Source organism: Lepidothrix coronata, unplaced genomic scaffold, assembly GCF_001604755.1.
Source record: "Lepidothrix coronata isolate B3197 unplaced genomic scaffold, Lepidothrix_coronata-1.0 Scaffold49, whole genome shotgun sequence".
NCBI lineage: Eukaryota > Metazoa > Chordata > Aves > Passeriformes > Pipridae > Lepidothrix > Lepidothrix coronata.
Window position 1 is genome coordinate 2492588 of NW_016690229.1, and position 20175 is coordinate 2512762.

The 20175-nt window shown below is 46.0% G+C and overlaps 1 protein-coding gene across 3 annotated transcripts in view; it reads right to left on the reverse strand.

Moving 5' to 3' along the window:
- Positions 1 to 9554: 9554 nt before the first annotated feature.
- Positions 9555 to 20175, reverse strand: part of PMEPA1 (prostate transmembrane protein, androgen induced 1) — a 137111-nt gene continuing 126490 nt past the window's right edge. For 2 of the 3 annotated variants that reach the window (XM_017815234.1, XM_017815235.1), the window contains 2 exons: positions 14956 to 15009; positions 14311 to 14859 (listed from right to left, as the gene is read on the reverse strand). In XM_017815234.1, the coding sequence (XP_017670723.1) occupies positions 14311 to 14859; positions 14956 to 15009 (603 nt within the window). Of the gene's footprint in view, positions 14860 to 14955; positions 15010 to 20175 lie in introns of all 3 variants that reach the window. The other variant, XM_017815233.1, reaches the window with a different exon arrangement.

Sequence of the window (20175 nt, forward strand, 5' to 3'; positions counted from 1 at the left end):
CCAAGTGTCAGGAGGAAGGAGCTGAAAGAAAATGCAACTTATCTGATGACAGAAGGAAGTTCTGGTTAATTTTGGATTCTTTTTTCTGCTATAAATCTGTATTTTCATTATGTTTTATCCCTATATGCAGCCAAAAAAACACACAGTGCCTGAAGGCTTAGCCCTGTTTTACAAAGGGTGGAAAGGAGGGGCAGCTCAGTGGTTTTTCATCTCCTTTCCCTTGTCACAGCACAGGCAGCTCCAAACCAGCCTCCCCGCTCTGACCACAAAGGTTAATGATCAATCCAGCAATAGCCATTAGCATCAGTAACTCGAGAAAAACATCAGAAAATTGAAGAGCAGTCAGTGCTCTGTAACCCAAAGAGAACCGAGAAGGAATTTTTTGTTGGCTAATTGGAAGCAGCAATAATCAAAAAGGCAAAGCTCCTTTAAGTAACCTTACCTGATATAACAAAAAATAAACCTCAGCACAATATCTGCTGCACGGTCAGCAATTGTCTGCTTTGTGTTTGATCAGAATTTGAGCCTCTTCCTCTGCAGTTTGTATAACATGGATTGACATCCTTCTGCACCATCTTTCCAACAGGAGACCCTTCAGCCCTCTGAGGTCTGTTTTGATGTAGAAACACAGGCAATTATTTCACCTGGGAAACGACATGAGGATTATTGACTTCCAGGGCTTGACAATACAGCACAGACCCTGTTCCAGGCCATGGCCTACCAGTGTTGCAGGGGCATGGAACCACTAGGACTGTACTTTGGAAATAGTACCTGAGTTATTATGCCCAATGGGCTCCATGCAGCCAGGACATGGTGCCTGAATGTCTCTCATCACTTTTAAGATATATGAGAAAGAGGCACGTGAAGCTTCTTGCTCGAGGCTTCCAGCAGCCCAGTGGCAAAGCAGATGTGCAGCCAATCCAGCAGGACATTTCTCACTAGGACTCCTCTCTGTTGTCTGTGGCTCTACAGAGCCCAAAGGGCTCCTCCACCTCTTCTGCAGATCCCCCAGGACACTGTTGGGGCAAAACCCATCAAGGGCTGAATGGAATTTGTGCCTTGGCCAAGTTTCAGCTCTTTCATACATCAAGCAAGAAAGGATGGGGAGAAAGAAGAGAAAGAAAGAGGCAGTTGACTTCATTCCCACTGGACTCAAAATAACGAACGTAACTAATTGAGGTCAAGGACTTGTCAAGTCAGCACATGGTTATAGTCTCAGAACAAAAGCCTGCTCCCAAGTGCTTCCCACAGTCAGTCTTGCAGTAACAACTTGGAAAGGTTTTCAAAGTATTTACCAGTTGCTGTGTCCGTCGCCCGGCATGGAAGTTCCCTCTCTGTCATCTGCACAAATCCCCTTGCATTCCTCCACTTGCTTTACCTGCTTTTTGTTATGTTGCACCCACAACACTGTGGGCTGCTGGCTTTGCAGTGCAAACAGCAGTACCAACCTGGATGGCTTTTGTTTTGGCTAGTCTCAGATGGTCCAAATCCAGCGGTGATGCTCCTTGAGGCAGCTTAATATTTTCTGTTTCAAACCACCCCCATCCTGAATTTTGCTTTTGTGTAGTTATACAGCAATGATTACAGATTTGGGTGGGAGCTGCAGTTGGAAAAGGCATGAAGTAGAGGGAAGGCACCCCTCCCATCCCCCTGAGCAGCTGGGAACTGCAGACATAACTATAAATTCCTGTCCAGTGAAAACTGTATTTACTCATCCAAAACAAATCCACGTACGTCACCATTGCCAAGGGCTCTCACACGATGGATCACACTGATTCACACCCCTCCTGGATGCCTCACCAGGAGACAGGGCTTGCTGTGGGTGACTGCCACAGGCCTTGCCACGACACAAGGTGACTTAATTTCAAAGAGTAAGCAGGAAACTTTGCACAGGAACATCTTCTTGGCTGGTGCTGTCCCATGAGAAAGATCAAAACATCACCCCCTCTGAGGCTGCAGTCCCTGATCCTGAGACTCCTGCCTTTGGGCCAGACATGGTGTGTTCTACCCAAACTTATCACGTGCCCTGTTGCACCTGTGGAAGGTTAAGGCCTGTGATTGATTTTTGACCTCATTGTTCTTCCCAGGCCTGTCTTGACACTCTCCACCCCCAACCCCCTCCTGTTTTTTTATGAAATCCAGGCCAGCAAGGAGGAAGAGAGAGTTCAGTGCATCTGTTCACCACTAACATTGACAAACAGCACGTAAGAGCTTTGCTAACCTGAAAAGTATTGGCATATCTAACCAAAACCCACTTGATTTCCCCTGGAAAGCAAAAACTGTGAGAGGCCATTACTAGCAGGTTGCCCTTGAATGGGAAATAATTCAATCGGGTAATGTGAGGCGGGAGAGCTTAGCTGTCATTTTACAAAAACAATTAAATGCATGAAATGTATCTTAATGATATAATTAGGGCAAAATTCCAATCCTCCATTAGTAGTGGCATTAATTATTGCAAGCACATTACATTCAGTATTGCTGGAACGATGAAAACCTTTGTTATGCAGCTTTATTAACAAACAAATAAATAAATAAAACCCGATTATCTGCTCCTCAAGAGAAGCTCTGATGCGAAATTACTTTTGAACAAACCTTGATTACTTTTGCCTGTTCAGGCTGCTGGCAAGAGAGGTCAAAGCACCACAGGGAAGCTACTGTAAAACACTGAACTGCTGTTGGGACCCACCATGGCTGTTTCTGGGGGAGTTTGGTGAGGAAGTTGTATGAAGCAAAGTTGATTAGGACCATCACACTGACCCCACAGCTCTCTTCTCTAACACACCTATTTACACACCAGCTGTGTGCAAGACTTTACTTCTACCCTCCTAAAGCAACTGAAATCTGTTGTCACCTTCAGGACCTGGTTTGCAGCAGGGCAAGATCTCACCTGCCTTGTACGAGAAGCAATGAATCACAGCTTTTCAGTTTTTACAACTTATTTTACACTTGTTTCTCTTCTCTGCTCCCACTCACTCAGACTGTCAGTTCTCTGTGAGGTTCCTGGGGTTTTGAGGCAGTTGGTTTGGCACAGCAGAGCCAAGGGCTTTGGAGCCAAGTCCCTTCTACCTTCACTTCAGAGGAGCCGTCGATCAGCTGCTAAAAGGCTCTTGGAAGATGCTCAAAACTGTTTTATATATTGTGACAAATAGTGGAATTACCCATCTCAGAGGTGTAAAGATATCAAATATACCTTTCCAACCAATGGAGGAAGCCATCAATAACGTTCCCCCACAGGTACACATTTGGGACTATAAGAGAACTTATTAGACGTGGAAGCCTGTTTACAGTGATTTTCAATGTTTAATTCAGCACAAGGAACAAAAGTTGGAGAAATTAACCCCCTCCAGACAGCCATGTGACTCTTAGGTAATAACTGCCAGAGGACAAGCAAACACATCAGTTGAGTGATTGTGTGGATACCTGCTGAAAGAAAGGGATTTTCAATTATGCATGGTTGATTTTCCACATGTACAATTCCCGTTATACAGGGGAAAAAAAAATCAATTAGTGAGAGTCATTTGTTTCTGAACACATTGGTTGGAGAGAAACATTAGTTCAGAAACATTAATTTCTGGACAAATGTTTACAATTAAAATGCAATTTTGATTCCACTCAAGTCCTCTCCTGTTACCCTGTATCTCAGACAGAGAAGAGAAGAAATAAGAGTCTCCAGGAAAGGCAGATCAGGGGTTGCAGCACTGGGAAGTCCAGCCCTGGGTTTGGTGAGAGGACACTGAGACACATCAAAGGACAGGGCTGGGGCACTGGGCTGTTTGTGCAGCTGAACCTTGGTCCTCAAGCCACAGACAAGTCCTGGGTTAACGGGAACCCAGGAGCAGAGAGGACAGCACAGAGATGGCCTGTGGGGATGGAGAGCAACATGATGCAGCCGCTGAGAGTTTAGGGGTTTTTTTTCCTATGTAGGACTGATAATGCAGCATTTTTTTTAAAGCAACATGTACCGGTGCTGGGTGACATTTGTGCTGTTTGCCCAAGGCCTAAAGTCAGTCCAGAAGCTGAGGACCAAGACAGAAAGTAGCAATGAGCGCAGTCTCCTGGGGTGTCAAAATCCCCCACACAGGCAGAACTTGCAGAAGCAACAACTCGTGGCTGTGCTTTCACCCACACAGGGAACCGAGAGCCAGAGCACGAGAGGAAAACCATTGCCTTTTCCCATAAACCAAAACTTTAAGAGAAAAGACAAAGCCCATTTTCCAAATTCACATGTGGTTCCAGCAATTACTCACCACCAGCTACATTTGCTCATGACTCAGTCCGAGACCTCGATTCAGAGCTGAAACCTCACCGAGGAGCCGGGCATGTTCTGACGAATGGGAAGAGCTGAGTAAACCTGTAAAAATTCTTTAAAGTTAGTCGACTTCCTTAAAGCTTTACTTCATACCAGGCTTTTCTACACCGTGAGGAATCTCAATTACATTCCTCGGTACTGTCCCTTTGTTCCCCAACGCAGCTACTCAAACACCACGCACCCCAAAACGCAGGGGCTCCTTTTGAAGCGCTGCCAGGCTGTAGGCAACTGCGACCACATCCTTCTGCACACGTCAAGAACAAGTTTGCTGAAGGTGCCTCACCTTCCTTGAGATCTGCTGCACATAAAGCACCTGCCTGCATCACCCCCCCGGTGGGGTTTTCTGCAACCAAAGTTGATCTCCTGCCACAGGTTACTCATCAGATCTAAACTCTCAGCAGCAGGGTGCAAGTGCATCCAGGCACTGAGAAAATACACAGAAATTGTTTATTTAAATAGTTTATTTGGGCATTTACAGTAAAACCTGGCCTGGAGAGTGTAAATAGAGTCCCAGTTTCATGCCACTCTTACAACATTACTGTAAATCTAGTCATAGTATTTTTTACTTCAAGCTCAGGAATTATGCACCCAGCTGACCTTGCACTGGCACAGGAGGGAAGGAAGCTTTCCAGACCTCCTGTTTGCAAAGCAATAAAACATAACAGGGCTCAGAGATCAGAGGGAAAATAAACAGATCCTTTCGCTCAACCTCCTCCAACTCCCCCTTTTTTCCTCTCCCCAGCTTATATTTAGCTCAGGCTTCTCCATGCCCATGGAAGAGCTGCCCTGGGAGCAGGGAGGCAGGGCATCAGGGCCAGGCTCCTTGAGAACCTCCTCAGAACAGAAAATTGACAGACTTGCTCAGCAGAGCAGAGGGAAACAGCAGCTCTCAAGAGCAAAATAGAGATGAGATGGGCAGTCAGGCCCATCAGGGTCATTCGACATTTGTTTTTTAACCTGGTTCTGCTCATCTGAACCTTGCACAGCCTGAGGTCGAGATTCAAGGAACAAAAAATAGATTTGTGTGTGCACATTAATAAGTTGTCTGAAGTGAACATGTGCTTACAGCTCATTTTCTTCCCAGGGAAAGCCACTGGTGTGCACTGATCCCAAGTTAAAACCTAACCCAGCTCCATCCTCACACTCACATCAGCTCTGCTGATTACCCAGACCCACCCAGACCCTCCTGAAAGCACCCTGAAGGGGTTGGTCTTGCAGGACTGCATGCTTGCATGACTATTTTAGAGCTGAAGTGTTTTGGATGCCTAATTCTTACCCATCCTAACTGGCCCACAAAGGAGAAGGTGGGATCCTAGTGCAGCCCCACCTGCCCTGGTCCAGAGTTGCTTGGAGAGCAGTGCATGAAGGTGCTTTTTACTCACATTTCCAGCCTCTGTGTTTTTAAAGCCAGGCTGCTCATTAGCAATGCACAGCAACACCAAGCAATAGCTTTGTCCTGCAGAGTTACTCTCTTAATCAAATGCAGCTTCACAGAGCCACGTTGATCTAATTGTTCAATGTCCAGGTTCCCTGCCTTCGCAGAGATAAATACTCCAAGGAGCTGCATTTTGACTGGCATCCAAAACTCACCACTGGTTGCTGGGATTGTGATTTATTGCTGCTGCTAACAATCAATCCTAAGGCAACCATGTGCATTTGAACCAAGAGTCAGGATTGCACGAGGGGGGAACGAACACCCACTGGGAGCTGACAACTAATGGATCCTGACCAGCAGTCAACGCTCTCACACGTTTCTGCATTGCAAACCCCACCCCAAGTGCACTGCATTGAGTGCTTCATGTCATCTCCCCTCTGCCTGGTCCAGAGCCATCAGTCTGGTCAGCCAGAGCTCTAAATTTCATTTCTCCACTTTTCAGTCTTACCTGACAACAGGCTCTCCATGTGCAGACACGGGGAGGAAGCTCAGAAGCTGTGCAGCCACCAACCCGACCTGCTGGGCAACACAGGGGTGCTCTCCAGCAAGCAGCAAGCCCCACTCACTCTGAGAGCAGCAGCTCATGTTCCCCAGGAAGAAGGCAGACAGGGAGGAGGCCCTGGAGCTGCCACGATCAATGTACTTCCAGCTACAGAGGAAGAAAAAGCACACATACAGCTCTGGCAGCGTGTGGCTCCAGGACAGCCTGAAAGCCAGTTTTGGGTAGCCATAAAAATGCCATAAATCCCAATCTCACCTCATAAAGAGGTGGCTGCTGTTTCAGGTTTATCCTTCCTTCGCATCACCCAGGCAGCCTCAGAAACCTGGGACATCACTAAATCAAAACCCACTCCTGCCTCATGCAGCTGCAGAGGGTGGTCAGGAAACACCCTCTGCAAAAACTCCTGTAGCTCCTACTCAGCAGCAAAGCAGAGAAAACCCCAGAGGAAACCACCACCTTCCCTGGAGCTGCTTAAATTTGCCTCCTGGGCCATGGCAAGATTGTTCCCACCTGGGACAAAGATCCCATCTGGGCCAGCTGCCTGCCTGTCCCTGCCTGTCCCCACCTGCCCACTCACCAAGAAAAATTCTAAATCCTCCTTCACTGGGTTCCAAGGACAGGGGTGAGCGTTTGGCAGGGCTTCTGAGCAAGGGGAAAGGGAAAGAGGGAAGCAATTTTGCCCCCATCATACCTTAAATGAAGGATATCTTGGGCAGTGCTTTTCCAGCCTGATCATGTCTAGGAGCACAAGGCGGGAATTATTTCCTCTTTTCTCCTGCCCAGTCCTTTGCTTTTGCTCCTGTTACACAGTCTTGCTTTATGCCAAAGCAGTGGGATTTTCTAGACTTTTTTTAAAGAAAAAAAAAAAAAGGATAGCAGCAAGTGTTTGGAGTAAATTCCCATTAGAGTTGGAAGAGTCAACATCAGGATTCCTGTGAGAGCACGTTGATTTCTTAATAAATCTCACTGAAACCCTTCACTGGAGCACTCACCATGAGGGAGATTCTGTTTCCAGTCACTTTACTGAGGGTTTCTGCCCCTGGTCAAGGCTTCCCCTCCCTCGGTGCTGAGACAGGGCTCTGCCTGCACAGAGGCTTCGGGGCCAGCATGGAGAAAAAAACTCCAACAAATCAACCTGTGGGAAATGCAGCCTGAGCAGATTAAAAAGCAAGAGGTCGACTCCAGGTTTCCCACCTCAAAGCACTCCAAGCCATCCTGAGAATCACTGGTGGGATGAACCCTGAGCACCAGGACTGGAGCTGAACAAGCCCTGGCATGGAGGGGGTTTGCTCTGTGCCCTCCAGGCACAAACCAGATTAAATGCAGGCAGAGGATGGACAAGGAGAGCAATGCAGAGTTTGGGTTAGGACAAGTAGATAAAATATGGAGACAAAAAGCAAAAAATAAGTGCTTTTGTGCAATTTAGATTCTTTGAAGTTGGAATTTGCACCTTCCAGCAAGCACACCAGGTAAAGCCACAAGAGCTGCAAAAAGGGCTCTGTTGCTGGAAGCAGAGGGAAAATCTGAACCCCCTTTCTTAAGTCCTATTCAATTTTCAGCACATAAATCTGTTTAAAATCAAAGGCTTTGCCACCTGGGGTTTCCAAAAGTCACAAAGTTGTTTCTTCCACTGAGTTGCAAAAAAAAAAACCAAAAAAAAAACCCCAAGTTAAAAATAATCATTTGCCAATCAGTGCTGCTGCAGCGTCCCCAGATCACCTCATTAGCTGCAGAAAGGTAGCTTAGTAACAGCATCTCTCTGCCCGTTCCCACGCACTGCACGGGTTGAACTTGCCTTTTTTTTTTTTTTCCTTGTCATTTAAAAAAATTCCCTTTTGGAAAATGTGGTGTCAGCTGAGTTCCCATTTTCTGTGGGAAGATGTTGGTTTCAGCTGTGAATCCGAAAATGAAAAATGTCGTTTCGAAACAGTGATTCAAACCAAACCTTGTCCTTTCCCTGCTTCGCCGTGCCTGGAACAAGGTGGATGTATCCCACTTGGATATTTGTGATCCTGTGGTTGGTGTAGGGGCATTGCCTGCTCTCAGACACTTAGTGTTTTGGGGTTTTTTTGCACATGAGATGGGAAAAATGCTTTGGAGCCCCTCGAGCCAACGTTGGACCCATCGGCATCAGCACAGCACTAAAAACATCTGACTTCCTACCACGGGGAAAAGTGTTCCAGCCAAGGGCAGCTGCTTTCCAGCACTGCATCACCCTGGGTCATCTCTCCAGCAGCAATGGACACCAGGAATCCCACAAAATAAACCACAAGTGGGAGGCGAGTAGCACAGTTCAGGAATCAGAGCCAGAGGGTTGGATTTGGGGTTCTCCTCCCTGGGCTGCAATTAAGCTGCTTTCAGTCATAACCAGTGGTATTTTCCCAACTGGCCACCAGCCCGGGGCTGTGTTGCAAGTAACTGTCCAGGCAGAGCATCCCAGCCTCCCGCTGAAGCCCACAGGAGCTCCTCATGCCCACATTAAAGCCAAGTGTCCACCACTTGCCCATCCAAAGCAGCTGGAGGAGCTGCTTGTCAAAGCCAGGGGCCACTTCCAACAGTGCTGCCACCCGAAACACAGACTTATGATCAGCCAGAGAGAAGGGCTAGGGAGACCAAGGGCTTGGGCAGAGCTAGTGACCCTCAAAGTCCAGGGATTAATGAATACACATTCCTTAATCCCAAGAGGGAACCCAAGGTCTGGGTGAACCTACAGGACATCCATCCTTCAGACACACAAAAGAAAACGCCCTGCAAACAGTCAAGTTTTCAATCACTTTAATGTGATCACTGCAATTTGACCACAGTCTCAGAAAGGAAAAGAGTCACACGAATTATCTGTGCTTAGGATTTCAGTCAATCTACGCAGTTCTTGTTGATTGACGTTATTCAAGTTAAGACCTTCTGACCATCAGTGACGTTCTTGGCTGAAAAGGCAGGACCGCGAGTGTTGGACATACTGGTGCAAACCGGGAATGCTTCTTCTGGGAATTCAAGCTGCACCACCTGATCTACTCAAAAGGAACCAGAGCTGTACACGCACACAGGCACACACGGACCGAGCATGCAAATACACCAGGAACCAGCTACAGCTTCACGGGGGAAACACGGGGGGCAATACAGAGGCTGGGCGGTTGTTCAGAACAAGGAAGGGGGAAACCCACACAAATACCCAAAACTGAGCAGATTCATTTTCCAACATCCGAAAAGAAAACAGGAAGAGCTTTTGAAATTACATTGTGTTGACAAACTCTTGATTTTTTTTTTTTTTTTTGGGGTGGGGGGGTAACAAAGCAAAAGGTGAAGGCAAATTTTCCAAAGTATTGTAAAATTTATTGTATAAGTATTGCAGCTTTTAGAATGACATATAATTGCCACTATCGGTTACTGGTACACAAGAAGCGTTTACAACAGATTTTTGTAAATTGGCATCAGAGTACATATTCATACTAAAACAGCAAAATATAGATAAGTACTGCATTGCATGTGCTGTCAATAGTTTACATAAGTTTAAATTGAACAGAACTCAGGATACAGGACTGCCTATAACAAACTCCAAAGCCAACGCAATGCAACTGGAAGTTTAAGAAAATATTAATACAATGAAATTAGGACTTTAATGTTGTCCTTCATGAGCTTCTATAGTACAGCAAAAATTTGAAGCATGGTTTCTGGAAAACTTCTTTTTGTTTTTTTTTGTAACTTTGTGTTGTACACAGAAAATCTCTGAGTGGTACAGAGACAGAAGAGATTAAAAATTCATCCTGTTCTGGCCCAGCACTGCTAATGCTACACGTCTGATTCAGTCTTTTCCCGATCCTTAGTAAAAACGTTGGGCTTTTCTTTATTTATTTTTTAATATAGCAGTTAGTGCAATTTCATAGTTCAATACACACACAAAAGGGTGATTCTCCAGAAAGCAATGGGATATCCTTAGACCCCCACTTAAGACAGAATGAATTTTGTAACACTTATGGAAACAACACACTGGATTAGTAAAGCTGAATCCTCAAACTGGTGAAATCAAGGGTTGTGAAGGGAACACGTGTTTTACCAGTGCCAGCCCCAAATGAAACCCATCCTTCCTCCCCATCCAGATTGACAAAGCCACGTTCCCATTCTAGGCCATTAAGATTTGGGGGCACTTTAAGGATGCTGTTTGCCGTACTGTAAGCTAAGAAACTCTGCAAGATGAACAACCCCTTTTAAAGCTAACGTGACTTAAAACTCCAAGCAAAAAGGCAGGGTAGGACACGAGGTTGCTAAGCAGTGCCTTGTTTTTTCTGTATTTACTTAAAAATGAATCACTCCTAAGGGGCCTGAATCTCTCTGCTGGAAGCTGCAAGACACCTGTGGAGCAGGGCCACAGCCCAGCTCTAGCACCACTCTCTGCTGAGCTGCACCAAGGCCAGAGGGAACGGGACAATCAGCAAGGGTGTGCAAAGCAAATTCCCTGCCTTGGTGGCAATACGGGACGTGGGAATTGGGAAGAAATGGACCCCGAGGCAAAAAGTAACATTAAATAGTAATAATAATAATAACAATAACAACAACAATAATAATAAAAAAAAAGAACAGACCATTATTTCTCAACACCCACTCAGAACTTGGAGTTGATCTGAGCCCAAGACCTGGTATCTGCACTTGAAATACACAGTTCTTGGGAATGCAAAGAGAGGGATGGACAGAAGAAAGACTAAAGGTGACAACTTGGCTCCACCAAGGAGCTGCACCCGCTGCCTGGGACCTGGGGCTCCCCCTCACCAGGGCTGCACTGGCCTGGGGAAAGGTGGCAGCTTGGGTTTTGTGCATGGATGGGCTGAAAGGCATCGTTTGCAACACAAATTTGGTGTTGATGAGCCACCCTGTTTCACACTCATTAAGTTCCCCTAACTAGAGAAAGAGGTAAATGAAACTGAACCCAGGAACTCAACAAACTGATCACTCAACTGTAGAGCTCGGGGTGATGCTTCAGAAGTAAAAGCTCACACTGGGAGTGGATTGGGGAGGGAGAAATAAAAAAAGAGAATTGGTTGAAATTTTGAGGACTTCCAAGCATGAAAGCTGGGTTCAATTGCACTGCATCTTCAGACCCTCTTCCACTACCCCTCTGTGCCTGTCCAGCCCCTGCCCACTTCCCTGACTTTTCCACGGGGTTTGGTGTCCAGGTGACACCCTGTGACAAGACAATCCTGTTACCTAACAACCTCTGGTCCCCACGCCACCTCCTTACTCACTGCTCAGTTTTAAACGTGTGATGCATATTCCACCCAAAATCTGCTGAGGTAACCGTATTTTTTTTTTTTTATAGCAAACAAACTAGTTCAGATCACTGAACAACCACCCCCCCAAAAAAAAAACAACACCCCAAAACAAAAACAAAACACAAACACCCAACCCCAACAACACTATTCACGCATTTTGGCTCAAGAGGGCAGTAGATATTATATTTCGGTTTCTCTTTTGGTTGGTATCTCATTTACAATATCCACCACAGATTCCTACCTCCCTGGGTAGGATAATGTGCATAAACGTGTTCAAGTTCCCTAAGAACAGTCGGAGCAGAGCAGCGGCCGAGGGAGCAGCCGGCGTGGCCAGGCACAGGGAGCTGCTCCGGGAAAAAAGGGACTGGAAAAGTGAATGCAAGGTCCAAAGGAGCAAGAGACCAGACGCTGGTTACTCGTGACACTAAGGATGATTTTGCTTTCCCCTCTCTAAAAAGGGAGGGTTACTGTTTCTTTAATAAGGCACTAAATAGACATGTTACATAAAGGAAAGATACATTTTAAAAACTCGTACAAATTCATCAGTTTTGTACCTTTCATGACAAACTAGATTTATTTCCTTTGCATTTTTTTTTTGTGGCTTTTTTTTCTTTTTAGGTCATCAAAATTTAGGTTACATGACTGTAAAGCTATGAAGATTTCAAGAGCTGTGGAAAAGCAGTTTGAAATATTGAGAAGGTACAGGACTATTTCTAGGCAGAAATAAAAAAAAAAAAAGCAAAAAAACAATGATCAAACTTCAAGTTCAGCTATTCATCATCTTCTTTAAAATATATATAAATATTGTTCAAATGGTCAGAACTTCAAAACCGTTCTCATGGTTAGGTTCGTTTTCGTTTTCAAGTAATAGAAAAGTTGCTTAAAAACAATAGTTATTGCCTTTATATCTTTCATTTATGTCACTCTACTAGATAGCATCCTGCAGAAAAAAATCAAATCACACCCCCTTGTAAAACCTTCGCTCTCTGTGGTTTCCCTACCGACCCTTCCTCGCGCTCGGAGAGACGGGACCCACAGCGGGATTTTTCCCTTTTTGCCTCCTCTCCCTCACTCTCTCAGGTTTCCCACTCGCTCGCTCCGTCACCTACGAATTCACCGCGAGGGCAACACACCTACCAGACACCTACACGATATAAAATGTAAACAAGAGCATCGTAAGACAAAAAAACGCTTCCGAAACCAAGATAAATTAAACGACGCACAACACCCGGCGGCGGGAGGGCAGGTGGGACCGTGGGGTGAGGGACATTTCAGAGGAGGGAAGGGGGGTTTGCTTCTAAAGCCTTAAGCATATTTCTGTAGCCTTTAATTAATACATCATCACAGGAGCAGATTCATTTCCATCTACTGTACCCGGTGCCTCTTTAGCTGGGATAATAATGGGATGATAATGTAAAAAAAAATCAGGATGACCAGGGACGGCAGAGCTGCGAGACACGGCTGCGCCTGCTTATGCCAAACAGAGGTTTGGGAGGCTGATACAAAATGAAAATGATGTTCACCACCACCACACTTTTCAGCTCGTCCTTTCAAGGAGACATTTAAACCCAGCTGAAAGGCAGCCGGTGGGTGCGTTACCAGTGACTCACACCAACTTCCACAATCACCACTTGGGCTCCAACAGGGCCCTTCAGTTGAACATTGAAAGAAATAAACCAAAAAACACTTTGTTCCTTCAGACACAGACGTTTATTCTCATCCCAACCACCCCCCCCTCCAAAAAGTTAGAGGTTGTAAAAAAAAAAAAAAAAAAAAAAAAAAAAAAAAAAAAAAAAAAAAAGAAAAAATCAAGTAATTTTGGCCTGCTTCAGTCATTCCTGACTCTGGGAAGCAGGGAGTTTTCATTTTACCTTGTTACTCCAATAATCCTACCGGATGACATACAGACACACACCAACTCCTCTTGCTTTGTAGGGAATGTATAAAGGCGTGGCTGTCGGCGGCCACGCGCAGGGACTCTGGAAATTCAGGATTTCCATAAGCTGCATCTCGCTCACCGCTCCTCCCAGGGCTGGCATCTCCACTCCAGCGATCCTCCTCCCCTTCCAGCTACTTTGTTCTTCACTTCGACATAGATCCCTTAACAGGTTCATGGTAGACATGATAGAGGCTTTGACCAACACAAGCACTGACATATTTATATTAAAAAATAGTGCAAAATTTCAACATTTATATAAATAACTCTAAACCCCTGCTTTTGATTTTTTTTTTGTTTTTTGTTTTTTTACAATGTAATACACGCTTTTTGAGTTGGCACTCAAAAAATTGCCATTTTTCTTCTAGTTCAGAAAACAACTTTTTTTTTTTTTGAATAGGCCTCTTCTAATACAAAAATACTCCTGCTCCTTACACATACACTTTCTCTTATTTTTAATATATATTTATATATTTATATTGCAGATCTTTAAACAAAATGGTTTTTGTGCAAATATTTTGTTTTTAAAGATAAGTGAAATATCAAACAAAAAAAAAAAGCATTCACACACAGCCCAACTAGAAACAAAAAAAAAAAAAAAAGACTACAGTTGATTTTTTTTTCCTTTTTAAACGTCTAGACACAGCTCAATAAAGAAATGTTTTTGCAAGCTTGGTAGGCTTGTGCATTCAGACCAGACATAACAAGTAAATATTTATACACGGAGAGATGGGGAAGGGCTTTTTTTTTTTCTTTGCTCATCTTCCTCAACTCTCTCTCTCCTTTTTCTTTTAATGAGAAGTGCAGAGTGTTTCATTTACTTTCTTGCCTTTTTTTTTTTTGCCTTTTTTTCTTCTTCTTTTTTTTTTAAAAGGGGTGCCCTTTTTGTTTCTCTTTCTCTTTGTTCCACGCCGTTGTGCTCTCAAGGCCATTGATCTGTGAGTGATGGAGTCTGCTGCCCTCCAAGATGGGGGGCATCCCGTTGTTGTTCTGCTGGTGCTGGTAAAACGTGGACCCCGGGTAGTGCCCGATGACCTCGCTGTAGGTCGGGGGTGGTCCCTCCATCCTGCCATTGCTCCCATAGCAGGTCGCGCTGATGCCAGAGTTACTGCTGGGGGGGCACGGCCCCCCGTACACCGAGTTATCTATCAAGTCACTGTCGAAGATGGTTCTGTTGGGGGGGGCCCGCACCGACTCTCTGTTGAGCTCCATTTGCTGCTCGGGGTCGCGCAGCTGCAGCGTGCAGGGTCCCTGGTACGGGGGGGGCTCCTCGCCGTCCGACAGTGAGATGGTGGGCGGCAGGTCGATCTCGTGCTGCATGTAGGGGTAGGTGGGCTGGAACCGGTTGAAGCGGTCCCTCTGCAGGAAGGATGGCACTGCCAGGCGGTCGCTGGGCCTCGGGGTGTAGATTTGCTGCTGGAAGGGAGAAAGAGAGAGAGAAAGAGGGCGAGGAGTGTGAGACGCTGCAGCGCGGGACGGCGGGAGAGGCAGCGGCGCCCGCATCGCCCTCACCTCTGTTATTCCGTTCCCCGACACGGTGCTTTCCGAAGGCCACAGGCTTCCCTCCTGCATTGGAAAGGAGAAGAGAAGGCACAGTGAGTCTGACTGCCAGGGTGGGTTAAAGCTCCCTCTGCAAACAGCTCGTGCCAGGTCTCAGCCCAGAGCCCAGGTAAGATGCTGCTGCTGCTGCCAACAAGTTCCTGCAGCAACACACAGCACATGACCAGAGGATACAGAGAGGGTAATCAGACAACAGAATGGGATGCCCAGGGAAGTGGTGGATTCTCCATCCCTGGAGGTTTTTAAGATGAGACTGGATGTGGCACTTAGTGCCATGGTCTAGTAACCACGGCGGTAGTGGATCAAGGGGTGGACTTGATGATCTCAGAGGTCTTTTCCAACCCAGCTGATTCTATAATTTTATGAATTCACTGTGATCATATATGCTGGGTATCACAGAGGTACATGCTAAGGTATTACCACTGAAAACACCCCTTCTGATCAAAATTTCCCTCCATTTTCACCTCCATTTCTATTTAATAGATCATTTGCAGAATGAATGATGAGAACGACACCAGCAAACAACCCTCTCTCCCGTTTGCAGACTTCCCCCCTCCCGCCCCCACACACCCAGCATGGTTCTTTCCCTGGTTCAAACATGCCAGAGGAGTATTTTTCAATTTGTGATCCATGAGCCGTGGGTGATTCACAAGACATCAGAAAATGCTCCGTGAAATAATGACAAGATTGAAAAAAAAAAAACAAACCAAAAAAAACCCCCTCACACCCACATTCTGATGCATACAATCAAGGAAATCATAGGAAAATAAAGATAATAAGCAAAGACCCAAATGTTAAGTCTAATTTTGATTTGGCTTAAAAAATAGAAATCTGTAGCAAGCGGGTGGTTCCAGAGTATTTTTTCCACAAAATGATAAGTGGTCCTTGGCTTAAAACAGACTGAGGGATTGAGGTGTAGAGGTTTCCTTACACTGCAAACATCACCCTGATCCTGCAATCCACACCCTGGCGCCAATAACCCCAGGCATGATAAAGCCACAATTTCCCCCAAACTCTGAGATAAGTTTACAATTCATGATCAAAACAAACAAACAAAGGTTCTTCCCATCTGCTAGTGATACTCTGAGTGTACACAGTTCACCCCAGACACTTTTGCCTTAGGGACCGAAATATTTAAATATTACTAATATTCACATATAGCAACATCCCTCTGGCAGGCAGGGCTGGAGGAAAACAGCCAGAAGGCTTGTAATTATAACCTAGAATAGCTGGCACTTCTCAGTTCCTTGCAGGTGAATCTCCAGCCCTTGCACTAGCAAGTCAGGCACAGGCAGAAGTATTTACCAACAGTGGAAAAAAAATGCCAAGGGAAAAAGAAACCCCCTTTATCCCTTTAAGTGTCCCACTCAAAGCCTATGCAGCAGGGCCCTCCTGGTGAGCAAACCACACTCCTTCCTGCTATGAGAACACATATTGCTCTAATGGTGGGGGGTCCAGGCAGCCCCGTGCCCCCCGACACCCTGTGAAAAGCTGTAGTGGTACCGCAACACCACAGGCACTTTCCCTGATAAAGTCAGAAGGGATTTTGCCTGTCTGATCCTCCCTGGACCTCATCCAGCTGTGAAGCACATCTGGCCTCATCGCAGGATGCAACACACAAGGGAACAGGTTGCTGCATTCCCTTGCAGCCATGGCAGCATCTCCAATCCCCCTCCTGACAGAGCCAGGGTGTCCCCGTGGGCAGTGCCAGACCCCAGTGCTGTGACAGGAGCCTCAGCACCCCCCTGCAAAATGCACTGACAGCCCAAAACACGGCACCAGCACTGTGCTAAAATCTGCAGAGAAACCACCCATTATATCCCCCTGCCCTCCCTTTTTCTTATTTTCCCCAACTTTGGAATATATTTTCTCCTATGGTAGCGCACATGGTATCAGATATGGACAGAATACATCAGGTTCCTGTTTTTCAAGCTCAGCTCTGCACATAAACCTCAAGGCAGTCCTGGTGCCAGTGCAAAGAAAACAGTGATTTATATGGAAATGAGATGGCCCGGAATCTTCTCCCTTCTTGGTATTTTTTAGGAGCACCTCCTCGGAGCAGAGGTAAAGTTCCACAATACCCAGTACCAGCACCTTCCCTGGCCACAGCTGTGGAATGTGCTGGCTGAGCGACCGCCCTTCCCCGTGTTTCCTACAGACCTTGAGATTCCAACATGCAACTGTTTACACAGGCATCGACTGTTTAGTCTGGTCCATTTTACATGGATTTCTTGCCTGCAGGGATAGGCTCCAGTCAAACTCCCCCAGCAGCTAAAAGATCCATGGGGAACTGCATCTACCACAGACCAAATCCTTGCCTCTGACTCCCTGCTCAGCCATGGCACTGACACCAAAGGGCACAGGGAGGATTGCCAGTGCCCCCACATGCAGTGCCAGACTTTCACCTCATCCCAAAGGACGCCAAAGCAGCAGGCAGGAGCGGGAAGCACTCCGAAAATTGTGTTTACTTTGCCATGCCCCCGTGGCAGACTTCCTGAGCAGTGAGTACCCCACTGCCTTCTGCTAGATGTTTTATATTTAACTTGGCAGTGGGCAGTGCCATGGCAATATCCCATCTGCTTCCCCCTTTCCTGGGAGTGATGTCAGCCAGTGCCCATGAGGGTGGCTGCATCCCGGCTCTGAGAGCATTGCCGTGCTCAGCTGGGACACCCCACCTGGCAGGCAACTGGGAGGGCACGTACACAACATCCCCTACCCCCAAGCACCCAGAGTCTGCACTAATATCCCATCCAGGTGTTTGGAAGCAAAGCTCTGGCTCACACACCAACTCATCTGTTTGTACAGATGAGGTCCAGGAATGATGCTCTGGGCAACACACGGATGCAAGAGCAGCAAACCAGTACAAACAGCACTAAAATGGGATCCTCAGAGATATAAGCAGCAGACAGGAGATCTGTTTTCTATAGGAGCTGGATCTCTGCAGCTGTTACCAACCACCTCTGCCGGGACTCCAGAGCCTGACCCAGACATGCTCACTCCCCGCCACCGACACACTACCATGAGCCCACCTGGGGAATGGCTCAGCTCTCCTAAAAACTCCACAGTGGGATTAAAATTGCTGGAAATCAGTAATCAGAGGAGGGGGAAGCCTCAGGGACAGAACACATACGTGCTTTTAGCCTTCACTTTGGCCCTGGGATGGCTCCACAGCCCCACCAAACCAGGCAAAACTGTGCTGCCCCAGCGGGAGGGTCACAGCTGGAACCCTCGTCCTCAGGGCTCTCCTCACTCACCTCTGATTTTCAGAATATTTAGGACTTGAATCCATCTCAACAATGAGCAGTCTAGAAAGCCATGGTTTTCTGAAATGAAAGCTGAGATTCTGCTGTCTGGTAAGCAATAGAGCTGTAAAAGCCTCCGCAAGTATTCCAGGACTTGCTGCAGAACCTAAAATTACTTTTTAATTTCTTTTTAGAGAAATCAATCTTCCACTTTTATAGAACTGCTTGTTTTAGTAATGTCAGAGAATTTTCTCTGTAAAGCTGCATGGTGCAAATTAAGCTTCTGAGCCTTCAGAGGGACTCATATTTTCCATTTTGGGGGACAAAGATATGCTTGGAAACTGCAGTTAAACCACTTTTTCCTGGGAGAGTGGGATACCACTGCTCCAAAGGTGCAGGGACAGTGTCATTCTGACTGCAAAAAAAAGTTTTCAGTAGCATTTCTTAAATATTCTTAGTTCTGGAAAAATAAAGTTACTTGTCATAAGGAGACAGAGTTTGAGTACAGCGAGAACAGTGATGGAGAAACACATGAGGTAATACAAGAACTGCTTGCCAGCGAGAACCGCATTAAAAAAAAAAACAACCTTTAGGGAAATTAATTTCTCCTTCAGCTGTAATTTTTGAGCTACAGCAACAAAAAAGGACAACTCCGGCAGACCGAGCATCCTCCTGACCATGGGATGAACTGCTTTAATATTTCAGAAGATGAAAAGCGTGAATGCAGCTCCAGTGCCCGTCTGCGGTCACGACACCAAAATGAAGTTTGGGATTTAAAAAGCCCAACACCAGTTCAGCGCAAGTTTAATGGATTACATAAACCAGTATCCAGCCCTGAGTGGCCTCTGCCTGCCAACACCCAGCCCTCCTTCAGACTGGAGCTGTTTTCTGCTAAAAGGCACACTGTGCTGAGCCTGAAAGGTGCTGCCCTTAAGATCTTTATTATGCTGGATCCCACTGTAATGAGATTCCCACTCATTAGCACATGAGGTGCTTCTCCATCCCATCAGGAAGGTGCTTGGGCCACAGGGAACCTCTGCTGCCACTCCAACAACACTGCACACACAGCACAGACAGCGCAGGGAGATGGGGAATAGTTCTAAAGAGGGGAAAAAAACCACTAAAATTCCACATTCCTATTTCTCTCCTTAAAACTAAAAAAGGTTTTGAAGACTCCACACCCTCACTGAGGTCACGCAGAGGCACAGAGGTAAAACTCTGCCAAAAAGCCATTAAATCACTGATGTGTCTGAAAGCTGAGTAAATAACAGAGCTGGGCCAAAAAATGGCTGAAAATGTCGGCCTGGTAAAATTCAAAAAATTAGAAAGAAAAAAAAAAGAATAAAAGGTAAAAAGAATTATTTTTTTAAACAGCCCGTTTTTCATTCAACCTGAAATTTTTGGTCAATCTCCATGTGATTTTCTCTTCTCTTTCCATGCTAGCCTTCTTTCATCTTTTTAAAGAAAATAAAAACAGGCCACTTAAGAAAACAGAAATTAGTGTATTAAAATAAAGAGGGCTTGATGTGAATTTTGCCTTGAAAATGTAAAATGAAACACTTGGCATTGTTCAAGTAAAACATTCTGGGCACGATAAAACAATATAAAAAAATCTGAAAACGGGAAAACAATGTTTCTGCTATTTTTAATAACTCGTGCTCGGGTGCCCACACTTTGCCACTGCTGGATGTGCACAGGATGGTAAGAGGAACATAAGATTTCAGTGACCCCCAGAGAAGCCAGGATGCCTGCAGGGAGTTTAGCCCTGATCCCCAAAGCAGGGAGGTGTCTGAGCGATCTCCACCCTCCCACCAGCTGGTTTAATGCGGGATCAGGTGGGATCGAGCGTTCCCAGCACTTTGATCCCGCTGCAGCAGGACAGACATCCTCGAGCTGGGCTCACGGCCGTGCACTCTGCAGATGTGCTCCA